The 26,888-nt window shown below is 37.8% G+C and overlaps 1 protein-coding gene across 1 annotated transcript in view; it reads right to left on the reverse strand.

Moving 5' to 3' along the window:
- The window catches only part of LOC122807973 (asialoglycoprotein receptor 2-like), a 406,546-nt gene extending 397,672 nt beyond the window's left edge, over positions 1 to 8,874 (reverse strand). The window contains exon 1 of the mRNA XM_044079000.1: positions 8,763 to 8,874. Within this exon, the coding sequence (XP_043934935.1) occupies positions 8,763 to 8,784 (22 nt within the window). The 5' untranslated portion in view covers positions 8,785 to 8,874. The remainder of the gene's footprint in view (positions 1 to 8,762) is intronic.
- Positions 8,875 to 26,888: the final 18,014 nt, after the last annotated feature.

Genomic DNA, 26,888 nt, shown 5'->3' on the forward strand with positions numbered 1-26,888 from the left:
TGTGTGAGTGTGTGGTTCCTGAACCAGATCTAATATTCAGGACTATGCATGCCCAGGGTGGGCTAATGCATTTCCTCTGTGACCTGAGCCAGTGCATTAGCCCACCCTGGGTGTGCATAGTCCTGAATATTAGATCTGGTTCAGGACAACACAAAGGGACTCTTGCTGACCAAGTTCACAGATGACTGCAAGTTGGGAGGAATTATTAATTCCCCAAGTGATGCAGACATCCTACAGAAAGGCCTCACTAAGACCAATGACTGGTGTTGAAACTATGGCCTTAAGCTTAACGCCAAAAAATGCATTGTCATCCTCTTTGGTAAAAACTCAGGTCCCACTAATTACCACATCGATGGGGGCCCAGTGAATGCTGAAGGCATTATAAGAGATCTGGGGATGCAGGTTTACAGAGGCGATCTCTGCTTGACTTACAAAGCCATGTCTGACCCAGCTGTGTTAGAAATGCTACATCTTAAGAAATCCCAATCCCTCCACACCACACACTCCAGACACCTCAACCTCATTACCACAATTAACAGAAAATGCTGGAGGGACAGGTTCATAACCCAGAGACTGCCCATGCTCTGGAATAGACTTCCCACACATGTCAAGTAGAGCACCTCACTGGCCTCTTCAAGAGAAATCTTGATGAGTGGATGGGAAATAAAAAGTTCACCTCAGGGATCACTCCAGTGGCTCTACTTGATAGAGGCACTGGGAACTAACATCGTCTGGCACAATGCCAGGGCACTTCTATGGGCTAGGCTTGTAAAGGCTCCAGGGCCATTAGCCTAGTACACACCTAAGAACCTATGAACCTGTAATGTGCAACCTATTTATTCTACCTACCATCTAAGTTTAGAAGTGCAATATTAAAACTTTGCCCCTATTTTGGGTCTTTGTTCCCCCATTATGTATGCCTTTGCCCACATATGCTGCTAAAAGGGGATGACAGATATTTTGAGTTTCATTCTACCACATGTCTATGCAACATCTATGGCAAATATGCCCCTTTTTCTGGTTAAATGTTTTACATTATGTTGGCCTTTGTGGAGATATGCTGCAGTTACAGATCATAGCATATTTCTCAACTGTACAGATTTTGGCCTCGTATTTTTGGACCATTTCTCCTACAATTGTTTTCTGCAAATCACTGGCAAATTATTGCGGGTTGATGTCAGAAAATAATGACAGACATTTGAGTTTCAGACTTCATACCTTTCAGAAAATTCATGCTAATGAACACCATGTTATTCTACAATTTTTTACGTTTGTAAGAGCAACATTTAAAAAGTGGCCCTATATTTGCCCTTTGTCCCCCCCCCCATCATTGGTGGCTTTGTCCAGATTTCTTGCTCTTAAAGTTTGAGAGGTAAGAATCACAGCTATCTGTGAAGCCATGGTGGTGACTGTGGCATTCCATGGAAATCTGCAGAATGTAGGTGTTTTGATTTCAACAAAATTGCATCTGCATTCGCTTACATGGTTTCCTAGCTGGCAACAGCATTACCAGCCACAAAACCTAACTTAACTGCACTTTGTCATTAACGCATGACGCAAACACGTAAACTCCATGTAGGCTTCACACGAAGCCTACATGGAGTTTACTGAATCACAGGGTAAATGCGTATTTATGTGTGATAACCTGCTTTGAAAGTAAAAGTAAGACAGAAACAAATATTTTATTATGAGCTTTATAATGTAAACTTTTACAAGTCCAAGTTGTATAAGGAATCAGCTCTTTATAGTATGTGAATTTTATTATCACTGATCAGAGTTTTTTTTTTTCCTGGGTTGTAAGGACCTGACCTTTGAACATTCTTTGTTGGAAATGGAATGGTTTTGCTTTAGTTAAGTGTTGCGGACAGCAAATTCCAAAGAAATTTATGTTAAGCTGGTCGTGTTATTTTTCATGTAGTCTGCATGTACAAACATTATTTCCTGTTGCTTTTTTCCTCATGTTATTAGTCTTCTTGTTTATGTACCTTTATTTTGTTATAATAATCTGCCTATTTGGTAATGGGGTTCTTATGTCTATGCCCCAAAAATATATTTACTCTCCAATATTTGGTTTAAATACAGAGTGCATATGTTTGATTTGATTTGGTTTTGATCCAGCTGTTAGGAGAAGTTGAAACATTGGGCCTGCTGAGTTTCAGATGGCTGGAAAATTGTTTTTCTTTCTTTAATGTTGAAGACCAGGGTAAAACAGCCACAGTACCATGGTGAACCTTTCATTAATAAGCAATTAATATCACAGATTCAGTTTGGTGTTCCATGATTCATAACCTTAACTGTTTCTCTTAGGACTTTCAGTAAATCTTGAAATTCATGAAGGGAACATTTGTTTTTCCATACACCTTTGGTTTAGAAGGAAAGACATTTATTTTCTGGCATAAATAAGACAGTTGACTGAGAATGTTCATGGCTGTTTTGTAATCTCCAATTAAGAGCAGGTATTCATGGCCAGTTATAACCTCGATGTCATTTAGACCAACTTTCTGAAATCAAATCTCTAGTTTACTTTCCATTTTTCCAAACACTTAACACATCCAAGCAGAAAAAGTGCCTTGAAATGTATGAAAGCATACTTTGTGTTGTCACTTACTTCCAGTTATAAATATTTCTGACAGTAAATGCAGTTACAGCGTTTTCCCACAGCTTGCTTTTTATCTGAAAGGCTTGACATCTTCCTTTCTGCACAGACTGTTAAACAAATGCCCTCCCCCACAGATTTATATTACTTGTAGCATACACGGGTTGACAGGTTTTTGAGAATAAACACTTCAAACAGTATCATAGAAAAAAATGTTTTGTTTCTTTTTAAATGAAGCTCTTAGTGCTAGAACTATCAATGGCAGCAAACTCCCCTTTGGTGTTGCAAGACCAGCAGGCTGTGGGTTCTATTCCCATTTCAAGTGAATGGCTTGCTGGTTCTGCAGTGCAGTATTAGGGGAGTGTTGCACTCCTGAGTGTGTAGTCCTTTGGATGAGACATTAAACTGAGGTCTTATCTGCTTCAGTTGGTGATATCTCAGTGGATGTAAAAAAATGTCATGCCACCTATTGACTTCCAAATTTCCCCATAGTAGTACAAATACCACCTTGTGTTTACATTGAAAAGAGGCCAGTAGTCTGACTAACATGGTCAAAAAAGATAACTAAATAAGTGGCATAAGGTAAAATGTGAATGCCTGTCTGTGCCTGTTTATTTGTTCTGTACACTAAAATATGATAGCACGTGCCTGTTTATTTGTTCTGTACACTAAAATATGATAGCACGCGCCTGTTTATTTGTTCTGTACACTAAAATATGATAGCACGCAGTAGTAACATCACGTTACAAACGCAGTTGCAATCTTTCATTATTATCTAACACAGCAAATGATAGTATAAAGTCTTTAAATGTAATTGCTAGTGTCTTTCCACAGTACTGGCCTTAACTTATTGTGATATTTTCTCCCTTTCTCTGATTTTACATTGTGGTATAGAAGCACTCCTAAAGATGTCCTCTGTATCAACCAAAATAGTAACTGTAAGCTACAATGAAGTTTATCCTCAAAGAGAACTAGAAAGAAAAGTTGTTAATTTAAATTCCAAAGTGAATACATGAAAAGAATTGTCTAACCTGAAATGTTTCTTTCTTCACTGAAATAAACTTTTGTATTCTCCATAAGTTCCAGTCGTTTGGCAAATGTACTTTTTTCTTTTTGATAATACAGCATTCAGTTACCTATCTACTTAGATGGTCAGGCACTTTTATTTAAACTAAATCATAACTGAACAGTACACATACATTTCTGTGGTCCTGCTGTCATTGGGATTGTTTTAGAGATATATGTATTTGTCCATATGAATTGTAAGTGCTGTTTCCCTATTAAGCATATCACAGCATTCATGAGCAACTTTATTTTAGGCCTGTACTAAGGGTGAAGCTAAAAAGGGGGGAGGGGGACTAAGACAATTTCCCTAAATATCACTACCAAAAGTGAGAGAACGTACAAAAGGAAGTTAATAAAAAGTATGTTGCAAAGAAAATGTCATGCACTTCAAGATATAAAATCACATGTCTGTGGCCAAGAAAACATTGTTTTCAAACACAATGAAATGAAGTTTCCTCGGAAGGGAATGCACAATACTTATGTTTCTATTTTATTCGGAAAGATGAAATGGCTTATTACTATATTTTAGACAAGACATAAATCTTACGAAACATGGGCATTACTCAAATTATGCTATTTGAAACATGTGCCTGTGTATGCTGTAAGGATAAGCAAACTAGTCTAGTAAATTCCTTGTTTTATTGAACTGCAAATAAAACATTATTTCCAGTCCATTATTTAGAAATTCATTTAAGCTATACTGGTTCTATAAATTCAGTATACAAGCAAAAAAATTACTAGAAAGGAAGCATGTAAAATATTACAGAACATGTCAAACAGGACGAGTAAACATACCATAACAAGCTACAAGACAAACATCAATACAACTCAATGCAATTTTGGTTATCTTTAAGCAAAATACTCCACCCTGGCAAGACCACTACTACCTCTCCAAAAATGGACATATGACAGACTCTATCCCCACATAGTTTAATTTCTACTTTATACAATCAATATTATCTCTCATAGACACTAATATATCTGCCCTATCCGTCTACCTCTGTCTAACCTAAACCATTCACAGCGCTGCAATTTTAGTCCATTACCTACCTCACTCATTATAAAGGTGGCCCTTAAACTAAAAACTACCTTTGTAGTGCTAGACCAGCTACCAACAGACTACCTAAAGACGGCCGCAGAAGTCATAGCCTCCCTGTGTCCATACTAATTATCTTGGGTCCTCTCCTTTTTAATATATTTATTAATAACCTTCACACCTCTACTCACCGTGGTAGTTTAGTTCAGTATGCAGATGACTCAACATTAATATGTGCAACCTCAGCAATAAATAAGTTCCAAGATATTACCCAGAAATCCTTCTCCTCTGCAGAAACCTGGCTCATAGAGTCAAGCTTCCTGCTCAACCCCAAGAAAACTAAGTTAATGCTTTTTACCTCAAACAGTTGCCAAAATCTAAAGCAATCTTTCACCATAATGTTAGCAAACAATACTGTCCTTGAAACTGTATCACTCAGTAAACTTCTAGTAGTTATAATAGATGCCAATCTTAAACATGATCAGCATATGCTGCACACCATTAAATCTATACACCAGAAACTAGGCTCCACTGAAAGGATAAACGGATTCCTTATAGACAGAGCAAGAAAAACTCCAGCCACCGGCTTCTTATTGCTAACTCTCCTATATGCCGCTCCTATGCTAACAAATTTAAACAATACTCAAAGAAAAAAACTTGCTTCCTGCTACAATAAAATAGTTAATGTTCCACCAATCTCCCACATAGGACCCACCATTGCCATGGCTTAAAGCAATTAAACTGGCTTAAAGTCCACAACTACCTAACATATTCACAACTAACACAGCACACAAAGCAAATGTGAGACTGATGACTAGAATTCATTTTATTTAGGGTAATGGGACAGGCCTAGAAACTTACTTAAAAGAAAGATCATATATATACCTTGCAGGTGGCTTCATCTATATTTCTGAGAATGTGGAGAGGGAAATAACGCAAAGGACAGGTAAAGTGGAAGTTGTACTTATGGATATGTAAACTTTTTTTACGCAGTTAATTGGCATTTTTGTTTGGTACAATAGACAAGTGGTGGGATGTGGGCAGTTCAGTGATGAGATGACACTATATCAGCGGTCAGGTATGACATTCAGGACTAATACGGTTATGGTAGATACAATTAGGTTAGGAAAGAGTAATGAAACAAGGCTGACCTCTGCCCTCGCCACCGTTTGAAAATATAGCATAAGTGATTAGGAATGTGATGGGAGGGTGGGACAATGAAAGCATGTAAAGGTACTTCAGTATTTTGGGAAGGAATAAAGATTGTGTTTCTATCCCTAGAAATATGTGGTTATTAGAACTGGGATAGCCCCTCATGAATTTGCACTGTACAGTGGTTTGTAGTATTTTACGGGTCATGATGTAAACATTGATTGGAGTAGTTAAGGATGAGAGCTTGGTGGGAGTTGATGGAGCATGCAAGTGAGATACTAGACAAGTGGTTGGGGAAGTTGGGAGTTTCTCTCTGGAAGTGTTGAGTTCATAAAAGGAATGGTGATGACCCTGGTTTTGTGTCTTTTGAAACTTGTATGTACTAGTACATGTGATCTATTGTCAGTGGGGATCAAGAGATATTGTGCAACAAATGTGTGGAAAGGGAAGATGGGCTGCATCGACAGGGAGGTGGGGTGCATTGGCAAAGAGAGGATGAGGTGCAGAAGATGTATCCCTGATTTTTAATGGTGTGCTGTACAGTAATTGTGACACAGATAATAAAAGACGTAGTGAATGGTTTGTTAATCCAGAAGCTCTAGGAGGAAGAGGAACAGGTAAAAAGTAAGATGTGGATAAAAAAGTGGTGAGAGATAAGAACAGATGGGTGCAGAAGGACGTGGCCAAGGAAGTGGGAATGAGAGTGGAGGGAAAAGATGATTTTATTAATTTTGTCAGATGGTGGTGGTAGCATTTAAAAGGTGTGGTTGGAAGGAAGGTTTGAGAGTCATAGATGATTTGTGGGTACCAGGTAAGTAGAGAGAGAGAGAGAGAGAGAGAGAGAGAGAGAGAAAGTGAAAGAAAAGGACCTATGCAATACTAAAGAAGAAGATTATCATTAGTGAAAGGAGACTATATCGCATATTTAGCAGTATTACAATATTACAATGATTAAGGAGGTGGGATAGTTAAGGAGAGGTGGAAAAGTATGTGATTACTAGAAACACTGAGGCAGGTAGAGTAGAGGAAAAGGCAGAGGGGGAGTATTGCATTTATATAAAAGGATTTGGATGATAAATATGTTATATGGGGATGGAAAGGATGAGACACATATGGATAAAGGAGAGTGAAGTAAAGGAAAAGTCAGGCTTGTAGGATGAGTCACAGGTGGGTGGTAAAGCAATTCAGGAAGGTGAGTCTGTTAAAAAAATTTACATTTAAGATTAATTCATCTGTTGAGCCATATCTCTGTTAATTACATGAAAAGACATGTAGGCACTTCTGAGAGAGACATTTCTCCAATTCTGCCCAAGCCAACACTAGAGTACTACAGGAGGATGTACTGCCATTTTGAGATGAATACTACCTCCAGATCATCTTGGCACCGGTTCACAAGCAAATTAGCAGAAGGAGGAAATCTGTGAAGGCTATGAAGCTCTGGACTGCTGGAATGAGGTTGCTGTAACATACCAGACATGGCTCAACAAAGCTATCCAAGGCAGTTTGATATACAAGTTGTTTCTTGGTGACTTTCTTATTGACTGCATACAAGCTCCCCACTACAATTATTGTCTTTCTTTGAGCCCTGTAATAATGCTCTCATTTTTCCTCCTGACTTAGCAAGACAACTGGAGATATTTTCTAGTGAATAATATCACTTCTAACAAAGTAACACGAATAAACATTTGAGAGAGTGCTTCTGAGTCACCCCTTGCCCATCTTCCTTGCATTTTCCCATCCCCCACTTTTATATTATTAAATTAGACTCCACATGATACAATTGTTAAGTATTTCTATTGGAACTCATTAAGTTAGGTGATATTTCTGCCTTCCAGCTTTAAATTCTAATAGCATTACATTTGTTTTGTGAATTCTGTGTAGCTTAAAATGTAGGAAATCAAAAGCAGCATTTTTGGTGTGATGTTACAGATATAAGGACTTGCACCTGAATGCATTGAACTGTTTATTCTGGTTGTTTTTATGCTTCATGTTTTCTAAGTCTCCCTGTCTGATATCTTATTTAAGTAGAACTCTCACCTAAGGTTTTAAACAGTTGTGTAGAAAAGTTAGATAGAGGTCTTGTTTGCCTTTCCTTGTTCTCTCCTCCTACTTTTCTTTGTATTCTGCAGTTATAAGTGATATTTTGGATATTAATGAACTTAAATAAAATGTTGTTACAAAAAAAGGAAAAAACTTTGTTAAAGGGGAATGAAAACATTGAGGATATGTTAGGCTTTCAATACAGAGCAGGTTAACATGAGAATGAAATAGTATTTAAATAGATAAGTTACTGTATACAGGTTAAAACTGACAGGATAGGAGCCCTTCAAAGGATCCGGAATAACTAACGTGAGAAAATGTGGACTGTTTGTCTGAGCATGTTTTATTCTGTACACAAACATATGATAACAAGCAGTAGTTATGTCACATTACAAACTCAGTTACAATCCTTCACTGTTCATAGTCCTTCAGTATTACATTTCATTATGTTTAACACAACAAAAGGCATCATAAAGTGTCTAAATATAATTGCTAGAGTCTTTCCACAATACTGGCATTAACATATTGTAATATTTTCTCTCTTTCTCTGATATTTCAGTGTGGTACAGAAGGACTGCTAAAGATTTCCTCTCTATCAAGCAAAGTAGTAATTGCAAGCTACAGTAAAATTTAATCTCAAACAAAATTGCCAAGAAAAGCTGTTAATTTAAGTTATAAAGTGAGCACATAAAAAGAACTTTCTAGTCTCAAATGTTTCTTTCTTCTATGAAATATGCTTTTGTATACTCCAAAAGTTTCAGTCATTTGGAAAATGCATTGTTTTCTTTTTAATAATGCAGCATTTAATTACCTGTCTACTTAGATTGTCAGGCACATTATTCAAAATAAATCGTAAGGGAACAGTACGCATACCTTTCTGTAGTCCTGCCGTCATTGGAACTGTTTACAGATATATATGTTGTTGTCGAAATGGCTTGTAAATACTCTTTCCCTACTCAGCATATCAGAGTATTAGTGAGCAACTTTATTTTATGCCTGGGCTAAGGGTGGAGCAAAAGGGGGGGGGGGCTAGGACATTTCCACATTTCCCTAAATGTCACTGCCAAAAAAGGATAGAACTTAAAAAAGGAAATTGCTAAAGAATCTGTTAACAAAGAAAATGTCATACACTTCATGATACAAAATCACGTCTGTGGCCAAGAAAACATGGTTTTCAGACATAATAAAGGGCAGTTTCCCTGGAGGGAATGCACAATACTTCTACAGTTGTATTTTATACAGAAAGATGAAATTGCTTATTGCTATATTTTAATCAAGTCATACATCTTGTGAAATATGGACATTACTCAAATTATGCTGTGTGAAACATTATGTGTCTCTGCATGTTGGGAGTGTAAGCAAACTAGTGAATTCCATGTTTTAGTGAACAGCTAGGAAGATGTTATTTACAGTCCAGTATTTAGACATTTATTTAATCTGTACTGGCTTTATAAATACAGCATACAAAAAAGAATTACTAGAAAGGCCAAATGTAAAATATTACAGAGAATTCATGATCAAAAGATTTTAAAATGGAAATGAGAACACTTTTGCCTTGCATAAAAAATTTTCAGTCATCTTTAACATATCGGAAAATGAACGCTTATGCAAATACAAGATTGCAGTTAAAGTGTCGTATGTATTCTGCATCAGGATACTGATATTTATTTACCAGATTGGAGACAAAATTCTTATAAAGAAACAAGAAACTATAATATGCTGTCTAGCTTTTACACTAGACTAGATATTTTGACATCTTAAAATACATCTGTCACAACCACTGACTCAAAAGTATATAGTGTAGATTAATTGTAAGACTATACATTTTTATCACTTCTACACTTTGTACAAACAGTACCTTTTTAACAAACATCATATCACACAAGTGGAACTCTTTCTGTTTTTCAATACTAATTTATATACATTAAATACTTGATCCTTGTCAGATCATAAATACTTGTTGTAGTGAAAACTAAATGTTCACACTATATTTCAGACTTAAAATCCAAGGAAAATATTATTTAGCAGTTAGGTGTATTTTTTACAGTTCAACTAATTTGATAGTGAAATAACGCTGTTCTCTTTCATTCATCACATGCACTACAGTATTGTGCAAACATGGCAAAAGTGAAATTGTGATTTAGTATTGTTTAAATAAGTAAACATCCTGCTGACAAGAGTTACAATCAAAGTGTTAGTATTTACATTGCAAGTAACAACCATTACTACATGCAGCAAACTGTTGGTAGTTTTCAAATGCACTCTGATATTTTTTAGGCCTCAGATTTAGTATTAGGTAATGCTGTGATTTATCTTGTTAATGTCAAATTCACTCTTAATCAGTACCTTGCTGAGTCTCAGATTAGTTCTTATGTACAAGTACTTGATACCTTCCTAGGTTTCAAATGTATTGTTAGGCAATAATAAGTGACATCTTGCTGGCTGTCAATGTTTCTCCTAAGAAGTTGTAATTGTTATTTTACTGGCTACAAATTTACTAATAAGTAACAGCCAGCCTGATGGCACAGAGGCCAGTTGACCTGTCTGTGCTATTTTCAACCTAAGTTTGAGAAAAGGCTTGTATTGCTGAAAAGGCTGGCTGGGAAAGATAGCATGAAATGTTTGACAAAAATGACCTCATTCCAGACTGAAGATATGAGGAAACCGATACCTTTAAGGGGCAGCTCAGTGGTGCAGCAGATAGATAGTGTTGTTGACCTCACAACAAGAGGTTCCCTGGTTCAATTCTTAGCTTAGACGCCTTCTCTGCAGTGTCTGCATGTTCTCCTTGTGTTTGCATGCATTTACTGCAGGTGCCTGGGTTTTCTCCCACATTACAGAGAGATGCAGCAGGTGGACTAGACACTCCAAATTGGGCATTGTTATGAGTGCATGTGTGTGTGTGTGTGTGTGTGTGTGTGTGTGTGTGTGTGTGTGTGTGTGTGTGTGTGTGTATGTGTGTGTGTGTGTGTGTGTTTGTGTGTGGTATGGAAGAACAACTATTGCAGGGCTAGCCACCTGGCGGTGTAAAACTTGGCTCTAGATGATTGTCACTATTGAAGTGATACCCTGACCCCTTATGCAGAAATGATGATACCTGTACAATCTAGAGACAACAATCCTTGCAACTCTTCTCGAGAAAATGTACAAACAAAAGAAGCAGTTGTGACTAGTGGTTTTACCTGATTGTTGGATAAATGTAAAGCTGTATTATAAGACTTATAAACTACAAGATAATGTCTACTTTATGTATTGACTTCCTGAGTAATATGTGCAATACAGTAACAAAAGCAGGCAGCTTAAACTTCCATAAAATGTCTTTGAGCACTATTTACACACTTGTATAAGTTGTGATGATACTGTAAGTAGACTTACTTAGTTCTCTCTTAACTATATGCAGTTGTATCTTTTTTTTCACAGTGCAGAATACATAGTTAGGATCTACCTAATAATGTATCAAAAGAACAAGCAAGGCCTGGAGATACCTTCTAATGATTTATTCAATTAATGCATTTGAACTAGATCATGTAGATGCAAGACTGTTTATAAGTAACTTAAAAATTGCTTGGATCATGTTTGCCATAATCATATTAAGGCAAATGTATGAAACAAAGAAGAAACAGGTTGGAAAAGTTAGGAAATTAGCAGTTTCTGATCCACTGAGAACTCTGAGGAATTTAGTTTTAAATCTATGATGCAGTGAATGAATAAAATCAATATTAAAGTTCATAATTTCAAGGAGAGAAGTACACAAGAGCAATTAACTTTGTAGCTATTAGATGATGATAGCCACCTAGGAAAGTGATTAAGGTCGTACAAGAAAATATCTACCTGTTTGTATTATGAGGACTTCCTTGTGGGAGGTACGGTGGTGATAGTGGCAATCTCCTGAGGACCCTCAAACTGGTGGACAGGGCATTCTGTGGCATAAGACTAGAACTAATGAGCCACTTGGTGGGCAGCAGGCAGATAGTCTGTGATGGTTGGATAAAGCAAACTTCATGCCTGCCTGCCTCTATGACATCTCCCTCTAGATGGCACTCATCCATTTCACTGGCCACATTGTCAACTGACAAAAAAAAGCCACAACTCACTGAGGGAAGGCTGATGATACACAAGTAGGAAGACAAAAAGCATAGAGATAAAAAATTATGTCATTTTACTTGAATATCTGAGTAGGGAAGAAAGCATATTTGATTTTTAAGATTAACTGAAATTTCACTATTCCTGCAATTTCTAGCAATATAGTTTTGACTTTGTCCATATATCCTTTTGGAAGGATTGATAAAGGCATAGAAAAACTTTATATCTGCAGTAAGAAAATGTATATGCTGAGCTTTTAAACAAATTCTAAGAAAAATGTTAATATCTCAATTAAAAAAGAAAACAAATGTTTGACAATCAGTATGTCTGGTTATTACATTAGACAGTTATATTGTCTCTCCAATGTAGTGAACTATTTCTGGTGTGGCAAGAGCTTCTCAGTACGAGTATACAATGGCAATAAACATTTTTGGAAAGCAGAGCAAAGAAAGTAGTTTTTACTACTGTCTGTTTTATCAGCTGTAAAAGAATCAGTAATAAAAATGACACTATTCACTGCAACTGTATGTATGACTAAGATAGCTAAACATTAAATCCTGTCAATATTATAATTCTGAGAGCTAAGGTTTTAATGAATATGACCAGAAAAAAACATCTGCCAGCTATATTTCCTGAACATGCAGCATGGTTTATTGAAAGAAAAAAAAATGGACACGTGTATTAATACCCTGTCCAATGTAAAATATTTCCCCCAGAGCCTGCCACTCCCTGAAAGAGACGGGCATAATTGCTAAGAACTCTGAACTCTTTAGAATAGTATAATCTCTAGAAGACATAAAGTTACTCAAAAACAAATAGCCAGTCAATATAAAGACATAACTTTATCCACATAGACAATGGAAGGGAGAGGAACATTTCTTCCAGAGCAACATTAGATTTGCCCGGTACTTGCGTATTATCGCAACCACGCTTTCTCGCCAGCCCATTATTTGCAACCACGAGTAAACCAGAAATGATTCTTTCCAGGTTGCCTTAATTTCTGTCCAAAAGCTTACAAAAGTATGCAATGAAACAATAGTCTTGTAGATGTGTATGTGTTATCAAAGCAACCACAACCAAACTCTTTCAGCTTTACACCGAAACGTGTGTTTTAACTCGGAAAAATGTTCCGTTATTACTCCTGCTGTCATTTGATTGCAAAAGAACTGGCTTCCCTAACATCTTAAGTATTTGATCTTACAATTCAAATAGGATACCGGTCTGTGTTATTTTATTTATTTATTTTATATTTGTTAACCAGGATAATCCAACTTGACTAGGTCCATTTTCAGTGGAGGCCCGAGGAGAAAAGCTCCACAAGAAACAACAATAAACAGCAATTTCAATAGTATAGAAAAAAAGACAAATACATATTAAAAGTAAGACAATAAATTAAAACTGAGAATAGCTGTTTTAAGAGAATAATATTAGAAACTAAAGAGAAAGTTTAAAAAGAAAATGGAGAGCTGCATGATAACGAAAGATGAGATTACCTGTTTTAGTAGGTTACAAGTTTATAGGTCAAGACCTTTATTGTGAATTAGGTTAATAATGGGTGGAAAAAGAAATACACAGGGTTAAATAAGTAATGGATGTTTGTTATGTTATGCATGGGCAGATCCAGTTTTTCAAGAGATGAGATTTGAGTAATTTTTTGAATTGTGTGATATCTGTGGTGGAGGTTATGGAGGGGGGAGGTTATTCCAGGTTTTAGCCATGCCATGAGAGTATAGTGATGTTCCTACGGTATTGTTTTCCTTAGTGGTACAGAGGAGAGATTTACTAGTTGAATGGAGGGAATGACTAGCAGAGTAGTGGGAGAGCAGTTGTTTTAGAGCTGGAGTTTTTTCAGGGTAGTTCAGGATGTTAAAAACACTGGTTAGCTGTTGGTAGGTGAGTAAATGGGGAAGTTCAAGCCATTGAATATCTTTTAGTGCCTGGCAGTGAAGGGTTCTGAAGGTAGAATTATTAGTAAATTTAGCAATTTTGTTGTAACATGATAAAGTTTGTCAAGATCAGTTTTTCTAATATTGGTGAATATTGGCAGTGCATACATAAGTGCGGACAGAAGGCGAGTTTGGGCTAAAGTGATTCTTGCTTTATCAGTGAGAAACTTCTTATGTCTATAATGTGTTCCCATTTTTTTGTGAACTTTTTGGATAGTTTGAGTTATATGAACATCAAAAAAGTGATTTTTGTCTATTTATACCCTGAGGAGTTTAGTATAGGTTGAAGGAGAGATTAGAGTGCCATTTCTGGATGAGATAGAGAAAGTTGGGGTAATAGATGTAGATTTATTAGCGGTGAACAAGAGTAATTTAGATTTGTTCGGGTTAAGAATGAGTTGGATGTTAGTGATCCAACTTTCAATAGCATGAAAGAATTCTTGGGCTAGCTGTTGTAGAGTAGAAAGTCATAGGGCTGAGCAGATAAGTGTTGAGTCATCTGCATACTGTACAAGTGTAACTTGTTGTGTGGAGGTATGTAGGTTATTTGTAAAGATAGAGGAAAGAAGTGGGCCAGAAATGTGCCTTGAGATATGCCTATGGAAGTGGGAAGAAGAGGAGATCTTGCCATTGGACAGATTGCTGTCTGTCAGATAGATAACTGTTAAACCAGCATATAGTAGAGGGAGCAAAGGATAGGGAGGTTAGAACATCTATTAGTTTTGGGTGTGACACCATGCCAAATGCTTTAGAGAGGTCTAAGAATGTAGCAGATATGAAATTCTTATTGTTTCTATGAAGATTAACCTGATTTGTAAAAGACAGAAGAGCAGTAGTTGTGCTATGATCTGAACGGAAGCCGTGTTGAGTGGGGGAGAGAAGATTATGTGTGATCAAGTATTGCATAACTTGAGAATGAATACATTTCTCAAGGAGCTTAGATAAGGGAGAAAATATGGCTATTGGACGGTAGTTGGAGAAATCATGGGAATGGCCACCTTTATGTATAGGTATGAAGTAAGATATTTTCCATATTTGAGGAACATAGGCTTCCTGAATGGACCGATTGATAAGGATTGAGAGTGGGTAGAATAAGGAGTCAGCTGCTATTTTTAGAAAGTTAGCTGGTATACTGTCAGCAGCTAGAGTGGTAGGTTTCAAGTTTATGAGCAGTTTTTTAATTTTAGAGGTTGAGACTGGTGAGAGTGAAGGAGGGTATGTTATTTGGAATATTCATAGAGTTACATGGAGAGTTCTCTTTTTTATGGGTAGATGAGTAGTTAGTTTTGGACAGCTGGGGGACAGTGTCTGAATTGAGTTTATAAAGTGCTGATTAAGTTGGGAATCTATTTCTTTAATATTATTATTGGGGAAGGTGGGAGCAGGGGTGGTTGTTTTACTGGGTTTTAATAGAGAGTTGATAGCATGCCAAAATTTCTAGGTTTTTTTTGAATGCTTGTTTTGGAGACCTAAGAAGTAGTTTTGTTTATCTAGTTTGGTTTGTTTTTTTAGGTCAAATTCCTGAGTTATTGGTAGTTTTGCTTGGCTTGGTTGGAATTGTCTTTCTTCCATTTCTTCCAGGTCTTACCTCTAGACATTAGTAAGGTTCTCATGACTCTGCTTAGCCATGGAGCATAATTTGCTTTGACTCTTATTTTCCTGCTTGGTGCGATTGAGTTAAGAACATTGGTAAACATAATGTTGCAGTAGTCAACTGCTTGGTCTAGACCTAGGGTTAATAGAGGTTTCCAGTTGCATTGTTTTAAGATGTCATTTATGTCCTATGGGTTTAGATTACAGACAACCCTGATCTGTCTATAGATTATAGGCTTTGGAGTAATGGCACCTTTCCTTAGCTAGATGGTAGGGTGAAGGTCACTAAGTCCATTTGGAAGGCATCCTGTCTGGTAGTATTGTTTGGGGCTGTTCACTAATGTCCAGTCAATAATGGATTGTTTTGGGATTTTTTTATCTATTCTGGTGGGTTTTTGAATAAATTGAATAAATCCGTAGAGGTGAATTTGGTTGGTGGGGTTAGTGGAGTTGCAGGCTAACCAGTCAGTATTTAAGTCATCTAGTAAAATAGTTTCTTGTGGCAGGTTATAGCTGACCCACTGAAGAATTTATTCAATAGTGGGAGAGTTATTTCCTGGAGGGATGTAACTACAGAGAATGTTGATGTTGATGTTTTTTTTCATTGTTTTGAACTAGGACAGAGCCTATGATTTCAGCATTTTTAAATGTGGGTATAGGGATTTGAAGATACTGGAGGTTGAGTGTGCTTTTGAAAAGAATAGCAACTCTACTTCCTTCCTTACTAGATCTGTCTAACCGAAGGATATTTTGTCCTGGAGGGAGGATTTCTTCATTTGGGGTATTAGGTTTTAGCCAGGTCTCAGTAATGGTTACTATGTCAGGGGAGTAGTGACTTATGAATGCATGCAGGTCAGGAAGTTTGATAGGGATACTTGTGGTATTGATGTTTATAATCAGTACGTCAGATATTCCCTTATTAGGAAGTATGTTGTAGCATGGTCCTGGGTTTAGGTGTATGTCTCCTCAGGACAGAAGTGTTGTACTGATAGAAAATGTTTAATTATGCATGTAAAATTTATGGTGGTATGTGTGGTGTTTTTTTAATGTATGGATATGGTAGGTGGGCCTTGTTAGTGTATGGCATAATGTTTTCATTAAATAATGTGGAGCAGATGTTGAAAGTTGTGTGGGTTTTACTACGTGTTATAGTATGTGTTGTATGGTAGGAAGTATTATCTAGGGGTGTGGCTGTATTTATAGTTGGACTATGGGTTACGGTAATGAGGGCAAGTAAGAGCAGTGGTAGCAAGATTTGCATTTTAAGGTTTGATTAATAGGTAATGTGCACGCCTAGGTTATGGAGGCAGGTGGAGGTGTGGCAACAATCATGATTATTAAGTATTGGTAGGGATTTACATTGGAGGTGTGGTAGCTATTTAACAGGTTGTTAATTGATGCAGGGAGTGGTCACGTGACAGAGGAGTATAATAAATATAGACGTAGTGGGAGCGGCTGGGGATCAGACTGAGCCCATAGGTCCAGGCAAGGAGTAGGTAAGAATCTCAAAGAAACCAGTCAGTGGTTTGGAGTTCTACAATGCACCGAGGCTAGAGAGAATGTCTTGGTACATGTGAGTTCAAGGCGTTTGCTTACTCTTTTTATCTTTCTTTACTTTGTTAGCATCTGTTTTTATTTCTTTAATTACCTAAGAAAATGCCAAAAATTCAGAAAGGAAGGCACTGGATTGTCCTAACACCAGGGTTTCATGGACTAGCGGAGAAATATGCTGAAAGAAAACAGAAAAAAATCCCGGGGCATAACGGGAAAACAGAATTCAAGGTTGGATGTACGGACTAAAACAGGACTGGGGAAATGCTGTTAATGTGATTAGTAGAAAGGGCTACACTTGTGGGCGGTGGTTATAAGCAGTGGGTGAATGCTGCCACCAAGTGGTAACAATATAAGACAATGTATGACTCTATCAGAAAGTGGATGGGGAGAAATAGCAATACAAAGGGGGAGAGAGGAAAAGGACAATAAGGACTGACGTAGGTTCTGATCGTACATACCACGGGAGCAATACCTAGCTATCTACAGTGACTAAAATAAGCATGTGCTATTAAAAATAACCACATACATGCTGTCAGACTTTGATGGGAAAAACGACAAGCAAATTGTTGGCTGCACTGCAGGAGCCTAGGGATTAGGCAATTCCAGGACGTTTCCTTAGAAGAGGAGGTTGCTTGCTGGATTTGAAGCAGAACAGGGAGCACCTGGAGAAAGGAGATGTAAAGCAGAGCAGGGTGTGGAGAGAGGAATATTGTTTAGTGAAAAATGGAAAGACAAAAACACTAGAGAGCAATAAGAAAGAAGATTAACTGCTGCAGAAATGAGGGGGAACACAGCAGCACTATGTTGTACAAGAACGTACTTTGGAAGGACAAAGGTAGTAGGAAAGATGAGACTAAATAGAGGGAAAGATAGGTTAGGGAAAGGAGAGGAAATAAATGTTATATGGTAGAGAGTACACAGGATATAGATGCAATTAAGTCATAGGCATACAGTTGCATATATAAAATTGCAATACAATTCTTTAAGCATTGATTAGCAATACAGCATTGTAATTCGTCTAGGATGCCTCGGTCAGAGAGCGTCTATCAGATAAGCATAAGCGGTTACATTGACTTGCCTTATAGTGATTAAAAGCTGTAGAAAAACTCTTTCTCTTTTTAAGCATAGCTGGAGAGGACATATAACACGCAGCACACTAACTGCATTTTTTTTCTGCGGGAGTATGACTTAGATGAATGGGTGCAAATATGTGGCCAGAAGTGCAGGGAAGGGAGGTGATGTACACTACCAAATATGAGGTATCAGAGAGGGAGGGAGTAAAAAAAAAAAAAAAGAGAAATAAGGTGATATGTTATTTAGGGTTCTCTATGGCGCTCTAGATTTGGTGAGGTCGCAAGGAGGTAATACCTGGTACAAATGTGGAACTTGCTTAAACATGCTCTCGGGAATACTTTGTGCCAGTTAGTGATGCCAGAAATAGAACATGTCCATTCCAGTAGCTAACAGGAACAATACAGGTGAAAACGAAAAACAGCCATCTAATTAAATGACCATAAACAGACTGCAATAATATAGCATAAATTAATGTAGTGCAGACTATAAGAAGCCTAACTAGCTGAATGCAAAATATAGCATGCAAATTAATACATCAGCATAAACACAGTACATGTACCAACAGAGCTGTGAAACCAACAGAGTTTATACCAATCAGACATATACTTAATGAAATCTCTAAGACCTGGTGTTGTTACAACATTACTGGGAATGTGCCATGACCACAGAACAGGATATGAGGTTTCCAAGTGGAAAGTTCAGAATACCACTTACCAACAGGTGAGACAAGCAGCCAACTGCAGGACCAGGAGTAAGCTATGGAACCTTGCTGGCTAGGCTTGCGTAGCCCGTGGGCCGATAGCCTAGTACCTACCCATGAACCTATGACCCTATGTTCCTGCTGTATGCCTGTCACTTTTGCAGTCAGTGCTTTACTTGTAAAGTTGGTGTGCTGGATATGATTGATATGAATCAAACTGTAATGTTAAAATTGTGGAACATAATGATTACCATTGTTCCCGACTGCATGATCTAACCGCATAATCAGAAATGTTCCCGTCTTTATCATTGAGTATGATATAAGCGGTAACAGTGAAGTGCTATGGATTATAGTTTTGTAAATGTCAGAGAAAGACAGTTCTTTTGCATTAAAGTAACTGGTGAACTAAGAACGTTAAATGTTTTCTACTTACAAGTGTTGTTTCAGTGTAAACGTGAAAGAATCGGGTCATGGTTTCGTTAATACGTAAGTACTGAATGGCCCACATATGGTCCCTTGGAAGGAATGACTTTTAAACCAATATAGTTGCTTTGCAAGCTACAGGAGTTTCAAATATTCTCAGCTAGTAATAGAGCAAACAATCAATACTTCTACCATCTAGGCATATCCTTTCAGGCCTAGTCCACAGAAAGAGGCTTCCACTCAGTTTAGGCCATCTTAACCTAGAAATATTAAGTGTATGTCAACATGAAAAAAGTGTAATATGCACCATATTAAGTGCATATCAATGTGATGAAACAGTTGCATGCATCACTGCTGAGTGGTATTGTAAATAATCATTGGCTGTCCTTCAGAAATGGAAAAAAGAGGGAGGGGATTGAAAGTACAGCTGTGTAAGTTAACTATGTATGTTATAGTCTGCATAGGATATAACAGCTTGCAAGCTTTCAAAACTTTAGTGCACCTTCCACATGCTCAAACTGTCAGTCAGCTCAAGCTGAGTTGAATAGAAAGACAGGTTTCGGTGCCAAGCCCTTCAGAACTTTCATGCCAAAAGAGGAGGGGGGTTACCCCTGAGAGAACAATGCTAGGAATAACAAAAAATAAATGTCCTCACACTGACATAGGCAACATACCAAAAAACAAGGGAGATAGAGGTAAAGAGAGGCTACTGCAGCAGTGATCATTTGAACATTTACTGTTATGGTAAGTTTACATCATATCATCATATTGATCACTGCTGCAGTAACCTTAGCTGTAGGGTAGATTACCCTAACGTAACTACATTTGGGAGGTGGAAGGAGACGAATTCAGGATCCCCTGGAGAATGGTCCTAACAAAGCCTAATCTAGACTTAGAGAAGGAATCATGCTTAATGTTCTTTGTATATGTATGTAGAGGGGGTCAGCTTGCTGCTTCTAGAACTCAACCCTTTATGCAAAGTCATGGATGAAGACAAAGCCCTGATAGAGTGGGCCTCGACCCTCCCTGGAATAGTTTTGTTGTGGTGAGTTTAACAAGAAGTAATAGGATTCAACTGCCATTTGTAAATAGTCGGTTCTGATACTTCTTGTTCCATCTTCTTACCTTCTAAAGAAATGAACAATTTATACAAAGATCTGAACAATTTAGCTTGGTCAAGATAGTACCTGAGTTGTCTCTGGACATCCAGTGTATGGAATATCCATTCTCCCTCATTTTAGGTTCAGGAAATAAAACAGGGAGATGGATAGTTTGGCTTAAAGTAAACTTGGATACCACATTAGACACAAAAGAAGAATTAGCTCTCTAATAAACTCTGTCTCTGTGGAAAATGAGATAGGATTGACTCATTATAAGAGCTTGCAGCTCAGATACCCTTCTTGCATAGGTCAGAGCAATCAGTAAAACTATTTCACATGTTAAAAAATTCAGATCAGCAAGCTTACATGGTTCGAACGGAGCAAGTGTTATTTTTAACACAAAATTAAAATCCCAGGGAGGAGACACCAGTTTTCTTGGAGGCCTATTATGCAAAACCCCTTTCAAAATATATTTTGACATGAGAATGCATTGAAAGATGAGGACTCATATAGGCAGATATGCTGAAATGACCAATAAATTAATCTTGTTGGAGGAGTAAGCTAGGCTATAGGATCATATCTCACACAAATATTGTAAAGCCAAAGGACAATGTGCCACAAGTGGGTGCTGGTTATGTTGTTGGCACCAACTAGAAAACCTTTTTCATTCTTTTAACATATGATATTTTAGTAGCAGGCTTTCTTGCCTCCATTACTACCTGTGGAACTTCCTCAAGGGAATTCAGTACCTTTCATCCAGGCAGTCATTTGAAGATTGGGTCAAGGTATATCAAATATCTCTGTTATGTGAGTAGATCCAGTTGATGGGGTGTCCAAATTCAGGATCATGAATCTCTCCTGGAAAATAGGTATCACTCTTTCTTTTACTAGAAACCACTTTATAAAAAGGATCAATAGCCTGAATTAAACTTTGAGCCAGACCCAGCAAACTACTCAGCTAAGGAAATTTAAGAAGGAGTAGATAGATGTTTAATTTTCTGTTTCTTTTTGACAGGAAAAATGGGGCCAACAGTGTTATTAATTGCAGAAGCAGCTTCCCCAGGGCTGGGTACAGCATTCTATCAATACAGGAAAGCTTTTCTTGATCCCTTTCCTAGATCTGGAAAGAGTGACTCTCCATTGTCCAGTGAGGTGACCCCAACAGCTGTAGAGGCTATAGGTGTTACATCAGAGGGATCCAGGTAAAAGATGAGTGGTCTGAGGTACAAAAAATGGCCACAGTAGAGTGATCCACCTGTGGCTGATGTAAAGTCATACTCTGCTGTGGATTAACTTCTTCTTTCTGTGGCTGGAAGAAGGACAGACAGTGGGATTAGCAGTTTGTGCCATGGTCAAACTGAAAATGGTACCCTTTCTTGAGGAGAACAAGCAGCAAAAGCCAGTAAAAACTAAAAAAGTGTATAAACATCACTTTCTTGACATAAAACAGCTAAAAGTACAATAAAACACTTTGCCAGCCAAAAAACTAAAATAAACACAATTTCTCTAGAGACAAAATGGTTTTCAATTACTTTACACACTTTTAAAATGACAGGAAAAAAGACTGCTCTCATTTAAAAGTACAACACAGTCTCTTGACAGACCATTAAAGCACAAACTCCTACCTTTAAAATAACTTCCCTGAACACAAAAGTTTTCCTTATTTGGATGACTTGCTCATTTGTGCAGATTATGTATCCAGGTCTTCAGTATGTCTTAGACATGGTTGCATCCCTTTTTTCCCACCTTGACTTCAGATTGAACATTCAAAAGTCTTTTCTCATATCCACCTTTGTTTTCATAAGGTTCTCAATAGACATTGTAAAAGGATGGGCTTCGTGCCAGAAGACAAAGTTTTGTCTTACAGATCTGGCCTCATTGAGAGAGTTCCTCAAAATTCTAGGATGCACTGCATGAGTGATCCACATGATACCACTAGCTAGACTACATGTTAGAAAAATGAGTGTTACTTGAAGAATTCTTGAGCCCTGCTCCTTCATTCCCTTGGATTCTGAGGTAGCAGTATTGGGAATTATTGAAACAGGAACTGTGGTGGTGGAGGGATCAACAGTATCTAAATCTAGGACTCCCTTTCTCTCTCTTCATTCCTCAGTTAAATCTGTCCAGATGGTCTTTTCTGATTTTGTGAGGGGACTGGTCTCTGTGGGAGTTCAAGGCTTGTGGGGTCTCCAGGATACACCCAAGCAGATAAATATAAAAGGGATGAAGGGAGTGATTCATGGCTTAAATGTTCTTCATCACTTATGGACTCTGAGTCCTCTTCTAATGGTTACACTGCCATGATTCAATACCTGAAAAAAACAAGGGGTTACAAGGTCATACACTCTTTGCCAGTTAGCAGTGATAGCCTGGAAGCTGTCTCTACAACATTGTTTGACTCTTCAGGCCTTGTGTGTTCCATCAGAGCAAAATATAGTGGCAGGCAGAGTAAGCAGATCCTGGACTGATCTTCATGAGTGGATATTCCATGTAAAGGTCTTCCAGGACTTGATTCTGATCAAGTAGATATGATATCCTCATTTCAAAACAAGACAAGTGAAAAATTCTGTTCAAGACATCCTTACAGCCATGTTTGCAAGACACTGTCTATCGTTCTTATGGTTGGAAGTGTTGCTGTATGAATTTCCATCCTTTCTAATTATTACCAAGGTACTCGTAAAGATTCAGAAAGAATTATCAGTTACCCTTATTGGCCTAGGCAGATTGAGTTTTCCCTTTTAATGTACCTGGCCAAGGAAAATTGCTCACACAGCATCAGGGATGAAGGTAAACCCCAACTTAGAGCATTTACAACTGACAGCCTGGATGATTCTATTTTGGTACATTTTAGGCACTTCCATGAGGATATGTAGCAGGTATTTAAGATGGCAAGTAAACCTACAACTAGAAAATCTTATGTATACAAGTGGAAGATGTTTTCTAGGTGGTGTCTAGCAAATAGCAGAGGTCCCAAAAGGGGTTTGATCTCTCTGGTTTTGAAATGTTGTGTTAGCTACTTAGTGATAGCTTGTCATGTGCTTTTTTTCAAAGTGCATCTTGTGGTCACCCCAGCTTGTATGCCCAAGCATCCCCCTCTTTTGCATCTTTTTGTGGTCAAACAGCTTATGAAAGGAGTGCTGCATGTGAGACCCCCTTAAAAGGAAATTTCTCCTCCCTTGGATCTCAAGTCTGTGCTTCAAAAATTGACCTTGTATTTTGGTTTTATGGTTCATTACTTGGAAGAGTGTTTAGTCATTGCTTTGACATCTGCAATGTCTTGAGCTACAAGCTGTCAAGGTGGACCAACCTATGTGATTTTTCACAAGTAGAGAGATGTGTTATGCACCTATCCATCTTTCATGTCTTTGTCAATACAAATGCCCTGGAGCAACCCCATAATGGGCTCAATTATCCCAGACTTAGTACTCACCAACATGGGGTGTCACTGTACTACCCCCCCCCTTGCGTTGTCCTCCCTAGTGATGTCAGACCATAAATCTGTCTCGTTTGAAGTAGCAATCAGACCAGACACCCCACAGGAGAAAAACAAAATAAAATGTTCTCCAAAGCAAACTACAGCCTACTAAACGATGATACAAAAAGTTTCAAACCCCCTGCTAACACAGCCAACAATGACTCCTATGCAGAGGAGTACATAAATGCCCTGTATAACCACCTAAACAATGGTATAGATGCAGCTGTACCTGACTGGATCACAACCAGGTCCTCCTGAAAAAAAAACAGGCCACCCTGGTGGACCTCAAGAATAAATAGGTTATATAATAAAAGGAAGAAACTGATGTCTAAGAACAACAGGAAACTTAATCAGCAGAAGAAGAATAACCTCCACAGCTTGAACAAGCAAATCAGATAGCATGTAAAGCTCTCTAAAGCTACTTATGAAGCTAAATTAGCATCCCTAGCTAAGGATAATCATAAGACATTCATTTGCTGCATCCAAAATCTAAAAGGGAATGCCCAACTATGTGCCAAACTTATAGTGGATGGTACCTCTCATACTGAACCTGAGAAATGTCCAACTTGCTAACAGATTTGGTGCAACCCCCCCCCCCGTCCTCACCAGGCATACTCCAATGTATACCTGACACCAGTCCTCTACCTAGTATCTCCAAGCAGCAGGTCATATCTGCACTCTCGAAGGCCAAAAACATGGCCTCTTTGGGACCAGACAACATCCCAAGTTGCTTACTAAACAGTGTAAAACAAGACATAGCAAAACCACTTGGTAATCACATTAACTTCAGCCTGAGCACTGGCTTTGTTCCACCAGAGTGGAGAACAGCAACAGTAATCCCCTTGCAAAAAGTGGGTCCATCAACCCACCCTGGAAATTACAGACCCATAAGCTTTACCAACCTTATCTGCAAGGTCATGGAAAGAATCATCATGGACCTTATCAACAAGGACATAGTTAACCTTCAAGCTCTTGATCCGACCCAGTTTGGTTTTGTTAAGGATAGATCATGCTTAATGAGCCTGGTGGACTTCTTTGAGAATTTCACCAAATCCCTGGATAAAGGCAAAACAGTACTGCCTATCTTGACTTAGCCAAGGCTTTTGCCACAATCCCCCACTCAGATATCATTGGGGAACTCTCCCAGCGGGAGATTAACCCATATGCCACTAGATGGGTAACCAACTGTCTCATCGACAAAACGCATACTGTCAAAGTTGGAGATTCCACTTCTACCAGTTGACCAGTTACCAGTGGCATACCCCAAGGATCTGTGCTGGCCCCTCTACTGTTTGGAATCTATTTCTTGGAAGCCCAGATGAAAGTAGATGGCCTGTGGTTTACCGTGTTCGCTGATTATAGCAAACTGGGCACAATCACTGAGTCCCCAAATGATGTTAACATATTAAAAAAGGGGCTAAAACAGGCAAATGATTAGTGCCAAAGCAAAAGACTAAAACTAAATGCAAAAAAGTGTATTATTATCCCCTTTAGCAAAGAGCAAGTCCCTACAAATTACAATATTGATAGCACCCCCTAAGCTCAAATTCAGTGGTGTGAGATTTGGGAACACAGGTTGATAGCAATCTAAACTTCAGTTACCATGTGCCCACAATGGTAAGGAAAGCCTTCTACATTGTGCATCTCATAAGTGAGGGCATTGCATTCAAAACTAAGGATGTTATAACACCTCTGTACTTGAGATATCACTTCCAATCTTCCAATATAATGTTTTGGTCTTAAGTATTTGTTTTATGGTGTTTTTTTTTTTTTTTTGCTTTTCATTGTTTATTTTTTATCTTGCATTTTGGTTCACTATTCCGTGAAATGCACTCTCTTATCCGGATAGGCAGATCTGATGAAGCACCTATGTAGCAAAAGTGCTTTTTAACATTTACTGTAGGCCTTATTAAAAATGCTGCTTTAACAACTTACTGATTTATTGAAAATAAAATACTGACAAATGTGTTTTTATTATGCACATAATTCTCAAGTATCCAGATGGACGGAAATACTGATGACCACTATATTATACTGCTAAAGTCTTATAAACTATTTATAAGTAGCAATAATGACACATTCTACTAGGTTTGATAAGTATAATAAAACAACACATGATTTTCTTTATATCATTTTTAGTATTTTGGGCATTATACCAGCACCTTAAGGTTAAGGACAAAGGGCAGCCATACATTCCCAAAGGGTACACCTCTCTTGGCCCCTCCCATAATTGAAGCACACCCAGGGGGCATAGTTAAGATTACTGCCTGCCTTACATTTTTCATGATTAATTTCAAATCAGATGAACACTGTCTCAGAAAGCACTCATCTGCCTAACTGCACTGAATAAAGTAGTGATCTGAAATGAATTGTTTTCAGGCTTCTTTCTTTCTTTGACCAAACCTAACCTGCTTGAAAATTCTCTGTCAAGTAATTTTACTCCCTAGTGGCCAGACAAGAAGAATACCTTTGCTTCACCATTACTTCACCATGGAATTTAACATGGTGCCAGTAACTAGAACTGCACAAAAGAATAGGGTTCTGCAGTGATACTTCTAATCCAAGATGTGACTTCCTCCCATGGCCCTTACAGGTAACCATAGGATTTTTAGCTTTAAGTTTTGATTATTACCTCTCCTGCCTAAAGCAAGGAAGTTGCCCGTAATTTAGTTTTTAAAACCCTTATGAGAGCATGATATTTTTAGGATTTACTATATATATATATATATATATATATATATATATATATATATATATATATATGAAATTGTTAATTTTGTTACTTTAAATTTAGAATATGATGCAGTTATTTCATTAGTCTCATGAAAGGATGTTTTAAAAGGAATTTTGATAGTTTTTTGCATTCTGGAGAAGTTTAAACTGTAAGTTATATATGCACAATAAATGAAACACAGTTGGGCAGATTCAAAAAACCCTACATGGTGGCATCAAGCTGTGTATTCAGTAAGTGGCACTATATGGTGTTTAGCGCCACTCAACCAAGGCAAAGATCGTGGCATGCTAATTATAGCATAAGTAGCTAAATTGTAT

The sequence above is a fragment of the Protopterus annectens genome, chromosome 8.part0, assembly GCF_019279795.1.
Source record: "Protopterus annectens isolate FY-2018-M chromosome 8.part0, PAN1.0, whole genome shotgun sequence".
Taxonomy (NCBI): Eukaryota; Metazoa; Chordata; order Ceratodontiformes; family Protopteridae; genus Protopterus; species Protopterus annectens.